Genomic DNA, 17838 nt, shown 5'->3' with positions numbered 1-17838 from the left:
ATGACACTGTTCCCTCAGCTGGTGTCAAGAGAGAAAACATTCTGCAAGAAAAATATCAACCTGTGAAGTGTGCACACATGGACATATTTATAGGTACCTCCAGAATGGGGTGGCGGGCCACACAGGAGTACCATTCCCTGGCCTCGACGGACTGACACTGTGCTTCTTGTTCTTGTCTTAAAGTTTTCAAGATCTGTTGGGAGAAATGAAGGAAAACACATTTAAGCTTTACAACCCTAAAATACCAAGGGAGACTATGCTATTTGCAATAAGGTAGTTGTGGTGAAAAATATCCTGGATTGCATCTATACCGGGGAAATTCTACTTAGCTGATTCTGACAAACTTTTAGTAATATTGTTCTTTATTCCTAGATTCCATTGCTATATTGTTCAATAAAAAGGGCACTATCCATGTGTGCCTATTTAGACTGAGAATAACTAAAATTAAATATGTAATTTAGTTGCTCTGGTAACACTAGTTAATTTTTGATTACTCAGTAACTTCATATCATACTACAAAATACACATAAACAACACCTCAATAATTCTAGAAAATTCTACTAGACATTAACAACTTATTTGAAGAATCTGAAGTTGGTATGACCTTCTGTAGGTAAGCATCACTGTTACAACACAAATTCTTATTTCTGGTACAATACTCATTCCACACACCTATTTAATGCAAATATAATTCTATATATTTATGTGTTGACATATACATATCATATATACATATAAGAATATAGATTTCTTACCCCCTCACTCTGATATTTAGAGATATAGTCCCCAGATATAGGCCCTGAACTCATAATCTCAAACACATTATTTTTCAGCAACATAATCTAAGTAATAGCATTACCAGACATTTTTTATATTATATATATGTATATGTACATACATATATATATATATATATATGCATTTTTAAGTACAGTAAACAGACATAATTACATATTGTTTAGAATTGATGCCTATTTTTAAATATTGATAAGGGGCTGATTTTCATTCTTTTGGGGAGAAACTTCTACATCTATAAGAAGAAGAGAGAAGACATTCATAGCTCTAAAGTCACAACTAGAAGAAAAAAAAACTAGTTGCAAGTATATAATTAGTGATACAAAATACCTAAAGTGGCAGACATTATTCAACAAAGTATTTTAACATCCTACCTACCCAGTATAAATCCTAATAATGACTACGGAAAGGTTCATTTCTTCATTTTTTTTCCCTCTTGTCTGAATCGTTTGATCTAAAACCCCATTTTGGATTTCAGGTTTTTTTCTGTCTCAAGTATGTCTTATGGGGTTACTGGGTTAGAATAATTTTGACTTATTCCTTGGCCATTTTAATGGCTGCTTTTTCAGGGATAAGATTGTCTTATGAAAGATGAACCACAATGAAATAATAATTATATAAGTTCAGTATCATTATTGTCTATACTTACTATGAAACTTGTGAGTGGCAGGGTCACATGAGGCTGGATAACCATTCCACAATTACACAGCAAGTTTATTTTCAGAGAAAGTTTAGGATACATAAAAAGTATACACAAATGAATATCCCAACTATCATCATAGAGCCTTCATCCAGTAACTGATAGAACCACAACAGTAGTTGGAGTGAGCTAGCTCACCAAGGGTACAAAAGTGATTTAGCAATTAAATTCCTGAAGGAATGAAGGGACATAAAGGCCTTAAGAGTGCAACATACAATAGCTAATCAAAAGGCATCTGGAATTCAAACCACAGAGTAAATTAGAGAGTAAGATAGAAAACACCTAAATATTTCCTGTCTAGAAAGTTATTAAATGCTGATATCTGGTTAAAAAAAAGTAGCTTACCATAAATACTTGGACATTGACTAAGAAAAAGCAATTTGTTTAAGCCACCATTAAGAGACCAGCCATTGCATATGTGGGCAGGAAGGGCCGAAGCTATCTGCAAGCTGACACCTCCCAGAGGAGCATACAAAAAGTTGAGTTGTAAAATGGCCAGGAAAGGTTAATGAGATAGTAACACACATCATGTTTGCTATAAGTCCACAGAAGAAATGGAGAAAATGAAGAATGAAAAATGGCCCAGTAAACTATGCAAATAATGCAGTCACTTTTAGTTATGTATTATATAAGTTTTAAAATACAAATGTATATTTGTTTCTTGAGTTGGATAGACCTGGATTCTATTAATTCCCACAATGTGTCCTTAGCACAAGAAACTGTCAGCACCCATCTCCTGTCTTATTGCTTCCTTCAGTTTTGAAAAAGCAATCAATAAGGAAATCAATATCAACCCAGGAAGGTGGTCAAGAAATACATTGGTTATGAATATGATTTCCATAATGATGATTTCATCGTTTATAAAAAGAAAGAGGTATTTTCAGAGAGTAATTCCAAAACCCTGTTACCAGGCAGCATATTTTAAATCATGTCTTCAATGTGTTCAATTTGCTCCCTAAGTGTGCCTGCACATATGCATGGTTCTTGGGATTGCAGAGGTTTATACCCAGAATAAATCTGAATTCACAAAACCTCATGGCTTGCAAAACCCACATTTTTTTTTTTTTTTTAACATCCTTTCCACTCAGGAAGGATGAATAAACCATTAGCGAGACTGGCATGGTTGACTGGATTTCCAAGTGTGAGTTTATAGCAAGAAGAGATGCTTAATGGTTTATCACACTGGCTTTAGAGTCAAAGGGCTGGTGTTTGAGCTCAGCACTCATACGCCATTGCTGTGTGATGTGGGCGTATTCCTTAATCTTCACTTTCTTCATCTCTAGTATCAGGTCAATAATGCCTATCTCATAGGGATTTCTAAAGATTAAAATGATGTGTGTAAAGCACTTAACTTAGTGCTTGCTCCAAAGTTAGTTGTCTATAAGTGTTAGGACAACCATTATCGTTTTTGAGCATCAAAGAAAATTCCACACAAAGTGACTTACTGGGAGAAAATGAGTTTAAATTTCTACTAAAGTAGTATTGAGATTTCTTTGTGTGTCAAAGTAAAAGTTCTGTTTGAACATAAGACACACACACACACACACACACACACACACACACACACACACACACACCACCACCACCACCACACAAACCTTGTTAATAAAATTTAAATATATCCTCTTTTGCTGTTTTTAAGCCAAGACAGGTGATCCAGTCCACCCAGTACTATATCCCTAAGAGTCTACAGGATACAATCTTTATATGATGTATACAATTATAAATGTTGTGGTTCCATGTAATTTCCAGTAAGAAATGCTTATGTAGTATTATGGCCTGGGAAAATATATATTTTGCTTTTTTTTTACTATAATATGAAAAGTATATTCATGAAATAGAATTTTTTCTCTTTAAAATCAAATATATTATTTATATTTTTAGATTTTTTTTTTGAGACATGGTCTCAAACATCATGAGAAGGTCTCAGATTTGTTATGTATTGATGATAACCTTTACATTATGATCCTCCTGCCCCTAGTTACAGAGAGTTGAGCCTGTTGGCATATGCCACTCCACACTATTTTATATGGTGCTTATGTTATTAACCAGGGCTCTGAGCATGATAAATAGTCACTATATCAATTGAAGTACATATACGGGCCCTACTATGTTATTTTTTCACCAGAAATAAAAATATATTATTATAAATATTTAGTCCTCAAACATAAAGTTTTAGGAGTTCATTCCATACACTAAAAATTATACATTCAGGTATACTAATAATCATAAAATGTTGATAGAAGTGCATACACCTTACTCTTTCTTTTTTAGGAAATATAATTTTACTTCTTATTGTGTGTTTGTCTCTGTGAGGAATGTGCAAATGTGTGCTGAGGAGTACAGAAGAGAAAGTTGGGTAGTACCCTGCAGCTAGAGTTACAGGAGGTTGTGGGTGCTGGGAACTAGACTCAGGCTCTGGGGAAAGTACACACTCTTACCTACTAAGCCATCTCTCTTGATCTTTCTATGTTCATCACTTTCATTTGTTTTACCCAATGTTCAGCAAAACTTTTTGAGCTCCTTTGTTTGGTGCCAACTGTGTTGTGAGCCATTTTCTCTCAGCAACAACTAAGCAAGACAAAGCAAATCCCATTCTATTTATACCTTTCCCAAATAGCTGGAAATCATTAGCTCTTTTTTTTTCTGTCTAAGCTAAGGAACACACATTTTAAAATATAACACTAATATTAAATATTATATTTAACATTTACTAAATATAAAATTTTATAATTCATTTATTTTTATTTTATGGGCATTGGTGTTTTGTCTGCATGTATATCTTGGAGAGGACATCAGATCTTGGAGTTACAGACAATTGTTAGCTACCATGTGCATACTGGAAATCAAACCCAGGTCCTGTGGAAGAGCAGTCAGTGCTCTTAACCACTGAGCCACATTTTTAAAAATTTAAATTAGAAACAATCTTATTTTATATACCAATTCCAGTTCCCTCTCCCTTCTATCCTCCCATGTCCCTCACTGACCCCCACCCCATCCCTCTTCTGCTCCATAGAAAGGGTGAATCATCAAAGTCTGTCATCATTTGGGGCAGTGGCTAGGTCTTCTCCCATGTGTCTAGGCTGAAAGGTTATCTCACTATGGAGAAAGGGCTTCCAATGTCCATTTGTATACTAGTGATAAGAGCCATCTTTCAAGTCCCTAAATATAACATTCTCATTAATTCTTTTAGAATTCCATGCACTTACACTATTTTATCATATTCATTCTCCAGTTAAGAATTCTCCCCAAATTCATCCCAGAACCCTCTTTCCCACTCCTAAATACAGATACTCCACCCCATAACCCATCAAGTTCATATGCTACTAAGTGTGTTAATATCCAACACTTTGGAACTTTGAGCTGCACGTATGCTCCTACATGTATGGATACCCAACACATTGGAGCTTTGTCAACCCACTAGGGGACATACTCTTAAAGAGAGGATAAACAACTGGCTTTTTCTCCTCTAAAAGCTATCAATTCTCAGTAGCATCTCAGCTTTGGCTGAGGTCTTGGGAGTGGAATATTAGCCTAAGATGTGTTATATTTACTTATGCTGAGGAATATTTGTTTATTGATGCAAAAATGTATCTCATTCTTTTATGTTGCATTTGTTTAAATCTGTAAAGCTGTGTTACTTTGTCTGCCTAAAACACCTGGTTGGTGTAATAAAGAGCTGAGTGGTCAATAGCTAGGCAGGAGACAGAAATAGGAGGGGCTGACAGAGAGAATAAATGGGAGGACAAATATAGGCTCCTAAAGAAGAATAGCAAGGAACAAGAAAAGGAAAAGCAGAGGAGGAAACCAGGTACCAGCTATCCAGCCATACAACTATCCATGGAGTAAGAAGGAAAGAAAGGTATATAAAATATAAAGGATAAAAGACCAGAGGCAAAAGGAAGATGGAATAATTTAAACAAGTTAACCTGGGGCCAAGCATTCATAAGTAAGAGTAAAGTCTCCGTGCATGTATTAGGGAGCTGGGTGGCAGATGAAAGAGTCAAAGAGTGAAAAAAACCAACTACACCACCCCATGTTAGAATATTGTCTGTCTTGGTCTGGAACAGGGCCCGGGATATTATACTGATACTGGAAAGTAATATTTTCCTGATCATCTTTATATTTATGGTACTTATAGGAAAGAGTGATGTCATTCAATCAAGTTGCTGCTACTTAACAAGTCAGAAGTAGCAATACTTTGGGATGGCTTTGGGATGGCTATAAAAACAATAATAAATGAATGAAGGCAAGTTTGACCCATGAAGTAGTTGGGAAGGAAAGGTAGAGCTGAGGAACTTCATGAAGGAATCAGCACTAAGAAACTAAGACAGGAAAGGCTGTGAAGGTGACAAAAGACACATTTGCTCAGGATCTGCAACCTTGGTTTTAGTGAGACAGGACACTACCCTATTCTGTGTTCCTTGCAACAGAATATTTCTTGAAACATATCACTACTTTGCCTTTCTTTTTAGGAATAAAACTGGAGCAAGCACTAAAGATAATAATGTCAATATTACATGCTGGAGAGCTTCCGGTGGGCTACTTGGTCACCTATCACTTTTATAAACAGTACCTCTTCAGAAGAATGTGAGGCCAAGTCTATCTAGGTCATACACAGAGTGAAGAACTCTTATGTTTCATGCGTTTCTGCATAGGGTTCTCACAACCACTCTATAAAGTTGGTCCTATTACTCATTCCACTTAATAACATGAAAAGTCAGTACCCAAGGTCACAGATGAAAAACAAGGAAGAGGTTGAAACAGAGTCCAGACATCTCCAACACAGGAGCCCATCCCTTTAGCCCCTCTTCTACACTGAGTTAAATAACAGAATTAAAAACAAGCAGCTGATTATTTGATTGGCCCATGTGGCACTCACACCTTTTTGCTCTTCAACAATTATTTTCTAGGTCTCAAGAAAATGAAGTTTGCTTTGTTGCCCTTTGCTCTGAAAGTGGAGGACTTTCCAGGCAGCTATTTTTATTTCTCATTTTAGTTTTTTCTTTTCTTTCATCTCTTTGACATACTCTATTTTATCTAGACCTTTGTGCTATTTAAGAAGCCAAAGAACAACTCAATTTAAAACACTTGTGCTTCCCTGTGTGTTCCATAAAATGTGCACCTATCCAACCCATGGGGTGACTGTGATTAATGGGATGTGGCATCACAAATAATGCTGTTCTGCTTTGGAGACAGGTACCCTAAAATGCAAGCTGTTATTACCAGCAGTTTTCTCTACAGGAACTCATCTCTGTTCACCTAGCACCCTGACTCTGGATTGTTAATGGTTAGGCAGCTGCAATCTCTTGTCTTTGGTTTCATATTAACACAAAAGACAAACTGGAAAATAATTCTAACTTTTGAATTTAAAAGTTAAACATGGACTTTTCACTGTGTTCTGCAAGGGGTATTAGGGATCTGGCCTACAAAACTGAACTTACTCTTTGCTACTTTATCTCTCTGTTATTTTTACCGTAATAACTGTGTTTTCTTTTCCACTCTTCAAGAGTCTTAAGGCTGACCCTGTCCTGGGACCTTTGAGTATGCCAATTCCTTTTTTTGAAATTATCTTCCAACTTGGGTATATCACAGTGTTGCTAAAATTCCTTCCCTGGAAGAGATGTAAAGCAAGGTAACTTCTCCTCCCAGGATCCCAATGACAAGTCAAAGAATGATTCTTCACAATTAACTGTGGTGAATCAATAACATATTGGACCTCCTTATAGAACCTAGGTAAAGGGTAACCTACAAGGGTGTGGGCACTCCTCCACCAATTAGCAGCACATGTAAAGTCTCATCCAGCATCAATGAGGCTTTCACTTTAGTTTCATAGATGGAACTTTCCCAGCCTCTATATACTTTATCTCCTCCTTCATGAAATGTGCAGAATTGCCAGATGATAGGGAACAGCAGATTCCCAGGAGATAATTTCATGCCCCATTCTATACCTCTATCCTGGAGTGTAAATGACTGACTATCCCAGTAGGGATTATCTTTTACAAAAAAGAGCACAGCTCAACTCCCCAATATGGCTTTATCAGAATTAAGAACTATGTTAAAGGTCTCAACATTAGGAATGTTGAGTGCCACTGGAGTGTTAGAATTCTATGATTGATAAACTTAGGATAATTACAGCCTTCATAGAAAGAAGCATAATTCTTCTTTGGATATTTCACTTTGTAATCTTTGCTCTTCACCAATGAAAATTACAATCTGGAAGTTACAAACTATTGACTCAGTTTTCTCAATAAATGGACCACCTTAGAAGCAAATCAGATACATCCAAAGAGACTAGAAAGAATATTCTCTGAAGGCAGAAAAGTCACATATCAAGAGATTATCACATCCCGGGGGTGGTGGTGTATGCCTTTAATTTCAGCAATCAGGAGAAGGATAATCTCTGTGAGTTTGAGGCCAGCCTTGTCTACAGAGAGAGTTCCAGGACAGCCAAGGTTACATAGAATCCCTGTCTCAAAAAACACAAAAAAGGACAGAGAGAGAGAGAGAGAGAGAGAGAGAGAGAGAGAGAGAGAGAGAGAGAGAGGGAGGGAGAGAGAGAGAGAGACAGCCATACAAACAGAGAGAGAAAGAAAGAAAGAGAGAGAGAGAGATTATCATGAAATCCTTGGAAATAGATTACAAATGGAGACATCAAAGCCACATATCATGATCAAATCCAAGAGTCTAACAATCTACCAGTCACACAACAGTTCATGAAATACCCTGCTTCAAAGTGAAATTACTCTCTTCAACTCAAATATGTTCATTCAATGGTTTGCCTAATGTAAAATCTCCAGAGATACAAGCCTGGGCAATGAACTCATTATCAAATTTGTTTAGCATTCAATGACACCATATGAGAGGTCTCAGGTGAGAGGGGTAAGCTCTGGCTTCCTGCTCATTAATAGGACTAGAAAGATATCGGTTCATGTAATTTAACTTTCTCTAATGTCTGTCCTTAAAAGTTGCTTTTCCCTTCCAAGAAACTAGTGAACAGTACTGAAAAGGAGGGGCAGACATTTTTAGAACTTTCTAGTAGTTTTTCAGCTTTGCAGAAAAATTTTGCTTTCAAGCTAACAGAAATTTCCATGTAACCTATTCAGTTCAGGGCATGGAAACAATAAAATAGGGAATGTTGACTCATAAAAAAAAATGCCAGTCATGCTTGAATTCATTACTCCTAAAATTTGGACATACCTAACCATATAGTTATTTTAGGCAAATCAAGACTATGAGATGTAACTAGTAACCATAATAAATTTCTTGGAAGTAGTTACTGATGCAGCTGTGAACTGGCTAGAACATTGAAGGGCATGAAAAACAAGGATCAGTATATAAGGGCAAGCTCTCAGATGAGGAGCAGCTGTTATGTATGTTGAACTTAAGATGTTTCAGAAACTTCAACCATATATTTTTATCTTATTTAATTACAGTTTTGAAAATAAAACCATCATTAACTCTACATGCAAGCACTATGTTTATTCACCATCTATTTAGATTTTGCTAAGGATGCTGTTTCACATTCTCATTTTCATAAAGAGGAATCTGAGTGCTGGGAGGATGCTATGCTAGAAACAGATGAATGTGTTTATGTCTGTGCACACTGTCAGAATTTATAGAGTAACAATAAATTTACAAGCCCAGTGGTTTCAATGGCCTTAATCTCACCTACCCAGATACTCTGGCCAAGGTAAATGAATGCAGGATCTTATAGTACAATCTTAATTACTAGTAATATGTCTTATAATACATATCTGCACTGGATGGGCTGCACCTAACAGTTGGTGTCATTTGTGAGTCTAACCAAGGGTTGCAGTGACAGCTCCTCAAAATGGAATCAAAAGCTGCCTGTAAAATGGAGTCATCCAGGGAAACCTGGAAACAACAGCCTGAAAACAACTATTTTATTCAGTATGGAGTAACTTTGAGTAAATCATAGCCTGATCTTAACACACAGAAAAGATTATAGAGTGATAGACCTAATGCCACCAGCTCTTAAGCATATTGTAAGATAGACGGTGCAGGGTACAGAGGAAGGAAGGGAAGGAGTGAGCAAGAGAATAAGAAATTCTGGGATTATCTCTTCTTACTATTTAGTTCTTATGAGGGTTGTTTGGCTGGATCTGGGGACTCAATAAACACGTAAACACAATATCTGATAAACAACAGAGACATACAATTTATAAATTTTTGATACAGTAATGCAGTGAAGTTTAAAGAAATGACTAAAAATGACATTTATATACTTTCAGAGAAAGCAACACATTCATAAAGAGATGAGAGGACAAACTTATATGAACTAGGGCAGTACATTCTTGGCATGTTGCTAAGAGATGTACTGGAATAGGATTATAGTGATGGCTTGGTGGATAAAGTGCTTGCCATGAAAAAACATGAGGCTCTGAATTTGGATCCTCAGCATCCATGAAAAGCCAAGGTAGGCCAGGACACACTTCTAATCCTGGCATGGGGAAAGTGAAAGCAGATAGGTACTTATGCTTGTTGCCCATTCAGGTTACTCTAAATGGTGAGTTCCATATTCAGTGAGAGATCCTGTCTCAGAAAATTATGTACAAAGTGATTTAGGAAAATACCTAATGTCAGCGTTCAGCTTCCACATGTATGCACATGTATGCACACATATGTGTATGTATAACCACAAGAACATGTATATATACACATACAATTCTGAAATAGGGAGTGGAGGGATGATGGAGCTTGTGAATGATTAGACTGACTTCCCAGGTCATATATTCCTGCTTACCATAGCCCTCATGGCCAGGCTCTAGTTATCACAGTTATTGTCACATCTGGGTCACTGAAGGACATTCCTCTCAACAGAATTGTCATACTTGTGTATGTAGAAAATAAAGACAGAATGGACAATTCTAAAATAATTCCTCTAGTGGTTTTATCTTGAAATGTTAAAGACACCAATTTTGCTTATTTTGAGAGAAGCATTTATAATGCCTTTCATGAGGAGAAATAAAAATCAGTTCACTACCTGCAATAAAGATACTATAAATATTCATTTTAATTCCAGTTACTGCTTTAGCCACCAAAGATATATTGTTGGAAAACAAACAAAAACATCTCTAGTCTTTGCAGTCTTGATGTGGATAGGTAAGACAGTTTAGCTAGTAAAAGAACTTACTGCCAAGATTGATCACCTAGGTCCAATACTCAGGACCTACACAGTAAAAGGGCAGAACATATTCCCATAAGTTCTCCGCCCTCCACATACACACTATGGCATCAAAAATGCACAAATATATACACATGCATGACAAATTGATATATAATATTTTAGAATGTATTTAAATACATAACTTAGTGAAAAGAGAATTTTAAAATTATTAAAGAGCCTAATGTGTACAAAACAGCAGAAACAAAAATAAATAACAAAAAAAAATAAGTAACTCTGGTGGTAATATATACTACAGAAACAAAATAGGCAAAAACAATAAAGGATTTTTATATGAAACTTGAAAAAAGATGATGCTATAATGTTGAACCTTTTTACTTCCTATCCTACTTGTAAGTGTGGGAGGATAAATCATTGTGTCTTGCCAACTCAGCTCTAGTCCCCAACTGAGTCTGCCAAGAAAGGTACAAAACAGTGCCAATGACACAGCAGTCCTAGGTGAGTCTTGTAGTGTGCAATTTATAACTGTGGTTGAAGTCATCTTGGGTCATGTAACACCAGAGGAAACTAATAAGTATTTTCAGCTTACATTTAAAGTTTAAAATGTCTCAACAGCAAAACAAAACAGCTTCCAAAGGACAAAAAAAGGAAAGGAGTGAGCAGCAGAGGGGATATGAAAGTGTACACTGAACTTTAAATGAAGACAGTTTTTCAACTTACATTGTGAAAGTTCTGGTATTAGATGGAGTTACTCTGTTCTATCTTAGAAATCCTATAAGCCAGGTAACTGAGAGGTGGGAAGACCTGACAAAGTTAGAGGCCCCTCTTCTGCATGCTTATGAAGATATTATGGTTTTGCTATGCTAACTTTAGTCAAAACTCTTCCCCTTGTGGTAGCACACACCATCAGGTCAGGAGAGGTCAACTCTCATTGATGGCAGCTATATTTTGTAAAGCTTCCTTGATGATTAACTACTCCACTATTGCTCTTAGGGGAAATAGCATTAGGTTCCCATGTATCCCTGGTCACTACAATTTCATCAACTGATCACTATGTAACTTTGTTTTAAGTGTGCTTCTATTTGAGGGCATCTCTCTTAATATATGTTGATTTATTAACATTGAGCATGTGGCCAAAGGCACAATAATTCATGCCCAAATGAAGCTTGTGTACACATGCATTTTCTATGAACCATGGCTTTCTTGTGCTTATGAACACTAGATAGCACTTTAGCATCATTGCTTTGAGCAATTCTAAAAATCACCAACTACAAGCACCAAAATGCAAAAGGCATGCCACTAAATAACTTGCAGAAAGGACACTCATTTATACTGAAAGAGCTGAAACAAGTAGGCAGAGTGTCGTGTCATCTTGCTCAATCTCAGGTGGAAAAATGAGTGTCAAGTGACTTAAATAGCTTGATTTTCTCTGTACATCCATCCGCAAATAACTGCAAAGGCTCTGAGTGTTGATGTGGATGTTACAGATACATTTCAGGGCACCTTGCTCAGTAATGTGCACCCAGAGGCACCTGATAAATGGCACTGCTAAATATTTAGTATCTCACACAGAGTTTATACATAAAGTCAGAAGTCATTTTTGCCCTGGAATATTCTGTGAGTAAATGATTATACAAAAGAAAGTGATGACAATGGTGGTATTAATTTAATAACTACAATATTGGCAATAATAAATTGGAAGTGGTAGTAATTATAATAATAATGGGAACACTGCTGAAATTCTTTCTCTTGTTTTAATATTTCTTAAAGTAATATTGTGTATGGGTGTGTGTACATAAGTACACGTGCTGCTGGAGGTCAGAAGAAGGTGTCAGAGTCCCAGGAGCTAGAGTTGTAGGTGGCTGTGAGCTACCCAGTGTGAGTGCTGGTAATCAAACTCAGGTCTTCAGCAAGAGTAATATGTACTCTTAACTGTTGAGGCATCTCTCCAGGCTACTATAAATAAACCCAACATTTTTACTCATAACTATTAAAATATCTCCTTGAAGGAGAGTAGCAAAGACTTCATTCAGCATTAAATATGATATAAAGAAGATATCTGAAGCTCAGGAAAGTTAAGAGATTTGCTTAACATTAAATCTCTTCTGAGTTAAAAAAAATCTGGGACAAGAACATAAAGCAATTACTTTCATTGGAGTTTGGAAACTCCTGCAGGGTGAGAATGACATCCCAAGTTCCTTAGGCTTTCAAAACCCATCTTTATGTCCTTAGGAGATAGATGGGCCATGAAATTTTACTCTTAACCATGATAGTGAAAATGATGGCATACTGGTTTGAATAGCAAGAGTTGGAGTATTTAAAAATGTGGGTCTTTGCTATCTTATAAACCTTCACTGTCTTCCTTTGATTGATGTATTTATTATTTTATGAAAATACATAATAAGGAATAAAAATTTATCTTATGAAATTGATATACTGTGCCTAGAGCCATAGGCGAGGCTGCAAAGATTCATCAACTCAGTTCAGCTGTGTTATTAATATTGCTCTTCCTGATTAGTGTTAATTGGAATATTTTAATTGATGCAATGTTTTACTGCCTTCACAGCTTGAGTGAGTTGAAGTGCAGACAACAAGTTTTCAATAATGAAAACTAACAAAAACTAACTTGATCTTATTAAGTTCTATATGGACATACTTTGGAAAACTGATACCACAAATTAACTGAACTAGAAAAGGGAATGAAAATAATGTTCATTCATTCAATTCATCTAACATACACTTACAAAGGACTTACTTTATGGCTTCATGTTATAACGATGAACAAAGCACAGTAAATGACAGTGTGTTAACAGTTAATATAGTAAGGGCACATTGCATGGTTGAGGGGATGAAAGACACAGGAGGAGGAAGAAAGGCTGTGATATAAAGAATTAACTCAGAGCTCTAGAAAGAAAGATTATGGGTAAAGAATTTATATTACTCTTCCAGAGGACAAGAATTAGGCGCCCAGTGCCAAAACTTCATACGTGCTTGTAACTGCAGTTTCAGGAAGTCAGAGACCCTCTTCTGGCCTTTTTGTTCAACTGCACATATATACACAGACACCCCCCCACACACACATACCACACACATATACAAGTAATTTTTAAAAAGTAAGCCAAAGAAAGTAGGTAGCACTTGAACAAAGACTTGGGAAGGATTTATTTAGGCACATGTTAGGGAGAAGACATTCTCGATAACAGGCTAGATTCTAGCATGTTTAAACAGCACACAGGTCAGTTTGGATACTGAGGAACAAATGAAGGAGAGAAACATCACAGAGGCTGCATAGGAAGGGTAGAAACTGGCAGTGTCTTGAGGAGTGCTGTGAAATCTCTGGCTCTCATTTTGAGTGAATGCAGAAACCACGGGAGGTATTTCTAAAGCAGAATAGCATGGTCTTGTGGCTATCCAACTCAATTTCTTCAACTACAGTAATTGCCCACTGCATGCCTGGAAAAGCACTAAAGATGAAAAGTGGAAAGATAAATTAAAGCGCAGCCTTTGTCTCTGAAGGTCTCACATTGTAGGAAGATGTGGGCAACTACCGGATTTAAAAGTCAAGGTTAAGAGCTGTCTAAGTGTGTAAACAAAAATCTGTGTACTCACAAGGAGCAAAACAAAGTATTTTTTACTGTATGGGAAAAACATAATTACATAGTATACAATATACAGTCTCAACATAAAAATTAGTATTTCAAGGAAAGCAGCAAGAGAATGAGACAAGGGGGGGAGGGGAGTCAGAGTTAAGGAGCATTATCACAATGATAAAGGGACATTAAACGTATATTGTATGTCAGATTACATGTATAGCTAGTATGGGTAGATTCATAATGATCCTAGACTTTTATATTTATTTTCCCATAAGAATCTTGCAAATAAGTGATTTTTTTTTTTAAGCTGAAGAAGGTTAAAAATATACGGATTTCTGAATTATCACCATGTTTACTACAAAACAGTCCTTCAATAAAGTGGCCTGTTCAACTTTATTCCAACACTTCCTAAACATTATTTGACCACTAGATATGCTAAAGGTTCCTTTACTAATATTCTGGAGAAGAATTTGGGAAATGTTGCTGTAAGCAACAATAGCAACTGCATGAATTCGGGAAGGTAATTGGGTAAGGTGGTGAGCTACGCAATACCATCTGATTTCAGGAACTTGTTCCTTAAATGGCATGGATTCAGGACTATTACATTAGCAACTTCATAACAGAAGAGGAGAAAGCTAAAAATGAATGCAGATTTAGTTGTACCTTACCTTTAATCTCATATCAACTTTTCTTTTCCTGTTTTTTTTTTTTTAAAGAACATAGGTTCTTATGTAAGTCCTTAAGTAATTAGCATTTCTCCAGATAAATCTATGAAGCAACTGAAACACAATGTGGATTTGTAATATGCATTCATCTTTACTCAGGACAATGGTACCAGCCTAAATTAGATTTCATTGAATTAATGTGGTCGTGAGAAGACTTGGGAGTATATTTAGCTTGTGCATTAAGTATGGTTATTATTTTTAGACTACTACTTTTGTTTTCATTTTTTTCTCAGAGAAAAAAGGGCACATTAAAAACCATACCATGTAATTGAAAGAGATATTGAGAAGTGAATTTAATCAATGATGTTTTAAGATAAAGAGATGTCAAAAGATTCTGCTTAATTTTGGTTTTAAGAAATTCTGCTTCATGTTAATCATATTGATGAGTTTTTAAACTTTTCTTGTGTTTATTTTCTTTAGGAAAATTCTCTATAATTCCATTTTTATAAAAACCAGGCTGCAGAAACACATAGAGACAGCTTACCTGAACAAGGAGGAACTAACCGGCCCCCACACTGATAGCTGGGAAGCCAGAATGGGACTGACTCAGGCCTCCCTGAATATGGGTCTCAGCCAGAAGGACTGAGCAGTCAATGGGACCTCAGACAATGGAGCCAGGATGTATCCCTGGTGCACAAAAGGACCTTGTGAACACATCCCCCATGGAGGGATAACTGTCTTAACCTAGAGACAGGAGAGAAGCCCTAGTGTCTACTTCACATGACCTGTCAGATCTACATGACCCCAACTGGATGGCATTCCCCTACATATGAAATTGGTGTGGGGGGATGGGAGGGGAGGGTGGTTAGGGTGCATGTGATAGGGCAGAGAGGGTAAAAGGGAGGGAGGGAGAGGGAACTGGGATCGACATGTAAAATAATAAATTAAATTAAAAAAATGCTTTGACTCCAAAATTTAAGGTCAAGGACAAGTTATTGGGGAAAATGATTTCTATTTTAGTTTCCACAGAAAATGAAAAGCTGTGGATTCCTTCCAGACTAATGTGGTTTGATCAAGCCGGACTGCTTGAAACAGAGTACCAGGTGATCCTACATTCAAAACAGCTGGACAAAGCAGCCTGACAGACTACAGTCAGGATTTCTGCATCTTCTTAGAATCCCCCATGACAGCGCCCCTTACCAGCAGGAAGTAGTTTGGAAAGAAGGACACCCAAATTCCCAAATATTATCTATAAATATTGTTTTCATTTAAATGGACTTGGTTATAATAAATAAATAAATAAATACATAAAATAACTAAGAAAAAAAGAACTCTAATGTTGGAGAATGGTGAAAGATAAAAACTTCAGTTGATAATGTTATAGTGTAGTTTAAGCCCTCCATTTGTTTTCGGTAATAAACCAAGTACATAACCCAAGTGAGTGCACTTGCATTTGATTTTAAAGATGAAAACAAGGATGACTTTGACACTGAAGTTGCATGTGCAGGGAAACCCACCCAATGATTCTGTGAAACACTGCTTTCTTTTCACCAGCTCTTTCCATGATTAAAGAAAGGACAAGTACTTTACATATATCTGGAAGGGGTTGTTTGCATTTATGCAATCATGAGCACATAAAAATTAGATGCAATAAAACATTTACTCATAATCAAATTTTAGATAGTTTGGATTAGTTTTCTGTATGTATCAGAAGTACTTTTTAAAATACAATACAAATTTGAATCCAAATATATTCATATGCCATTCTAAAATAAGGTGGTTAGGAATACAAGGAGATGTTCTTCTTCCACCTGACATAATTCATGCCATATTATTTTAAGGAAAGGAAAATTATGTATCCAACAAGAAGGGAGTATGGAGGACATAAATGGTACAGCTCTGTACCAGACCATGGGGAGATGTGAGCAGATGTTTCAACTAATGGCATGGCAGGAGCACAATCACAATCCTTCAGTACCTACACTTTGTCAAAAATCTTAGAAAGAATCAAGATATATATTATTTGAGTGAAAATCATGGGATCATCTCACCAGGTCCAACTCTCATATTCTATCTGTCCAATGTAGATTTGCTCATGATCATTATCCTTTCATGACACTGATAGTTCTCAGGGATTTAACCACTTAAATGATCTTGTGGGTTTGATAATTGTTATCCATACTGGAAGAATAGGATGAAGGAAGGAAGGATGGCAGGAAGGAAATGTGAATATTGCTCAGGAGTCTTGCTAACCTGGGTGGAGACTATAGAAGATCTTACAGCATCCAAGTTGTTACAGACTCAGTGTTTGTGTCTCTTCCACCTTTACATACTAAAATCCTAACAACCTATGTACTACTGTTAAGACATGGCAACTTTGGTAATTAAGCTACCAGAGCTGATGAATAATACTAGTTTATAACAGGGACTCCTAGGAGCCTCCTCACTTTTTCACACACAAAGCACAAGAAGACAGTAGTCTCTAAACCAGTAAGTGGCCCACTCTGGATGCCAAATATGCCACCACTTTGATCTAGAACTTTTCAGGCTCTGGACTCCTGCAACTATATTTTTGTTGTTTTTGAGTCATTCATACAATGGCTGCTCATGAAGCAATTTAAACCGAATGAGGCATAGTTTTCAAAGCACTTAAAAAATCATTTATTTTTCCTCCCAAAGGAAGCTGAAGCCTTGAGCTGCCAAGTGGTGCACCTCCCCCTGCTTTTTAATTTAAATTTGAAACAAGGTTGTTTTACATGTAGATCCCAGCAATGTTTTAAACATGTCCTGCTTGTGGCAGAGCTAGAGTTGGAAACCGGATTGACACTGTCACTCCATCTGCATCATATTATTTTGCACTGTTATGCTGATAGTAATTCAGTGTTCATTCTGAAGATATTTTCCCCACTGTGAGCAATACTGGGATTCATCCTCGAT

At 36.5% G+C, this 17838-nt stretch overlaps 1 protein-coding gene across 2 annotated transcripts in view; it reads right to left on the bottom strand.

The window, feature by feature from the left end:
• Positions 1-17838, bottom strand: part of Cntn4 (contactin 4) — a 729371-nt gene that overhangs the window by 247654 nt on the left and 463879 nt on the right. For both annotated transcript variants that reach the window (XM_051203477.1, XM_051203478.1), the window contains exon 5: positions 98-193. In XM_051203477.1, the coding sequence (XP_051059434.1) occupies positions 98-193 (96 nt within the window). The remainder of the gene's footprint in view (positions 1-97; positions 194-17838) is intronic.

This window comes from Phodopus roborovskii, unplaced genomic scaffold, assembly GCF_943737965.1.
Source record: "Phodopus roborovskii unplaced genomic scaffold, PHOROB, whole genome shotgun sequence".
Taxonomy (NCBI): Eukaryota; Metazoa; Chordata; class Mammalia; order Rodentia; family Cricetidae; genus Phodopus; species Phodopus roborovskii.
Note: the sequence above shows the minus strand (reverse complement) of the source record. Positions and strands in the feature narration are given on the sequence as shown.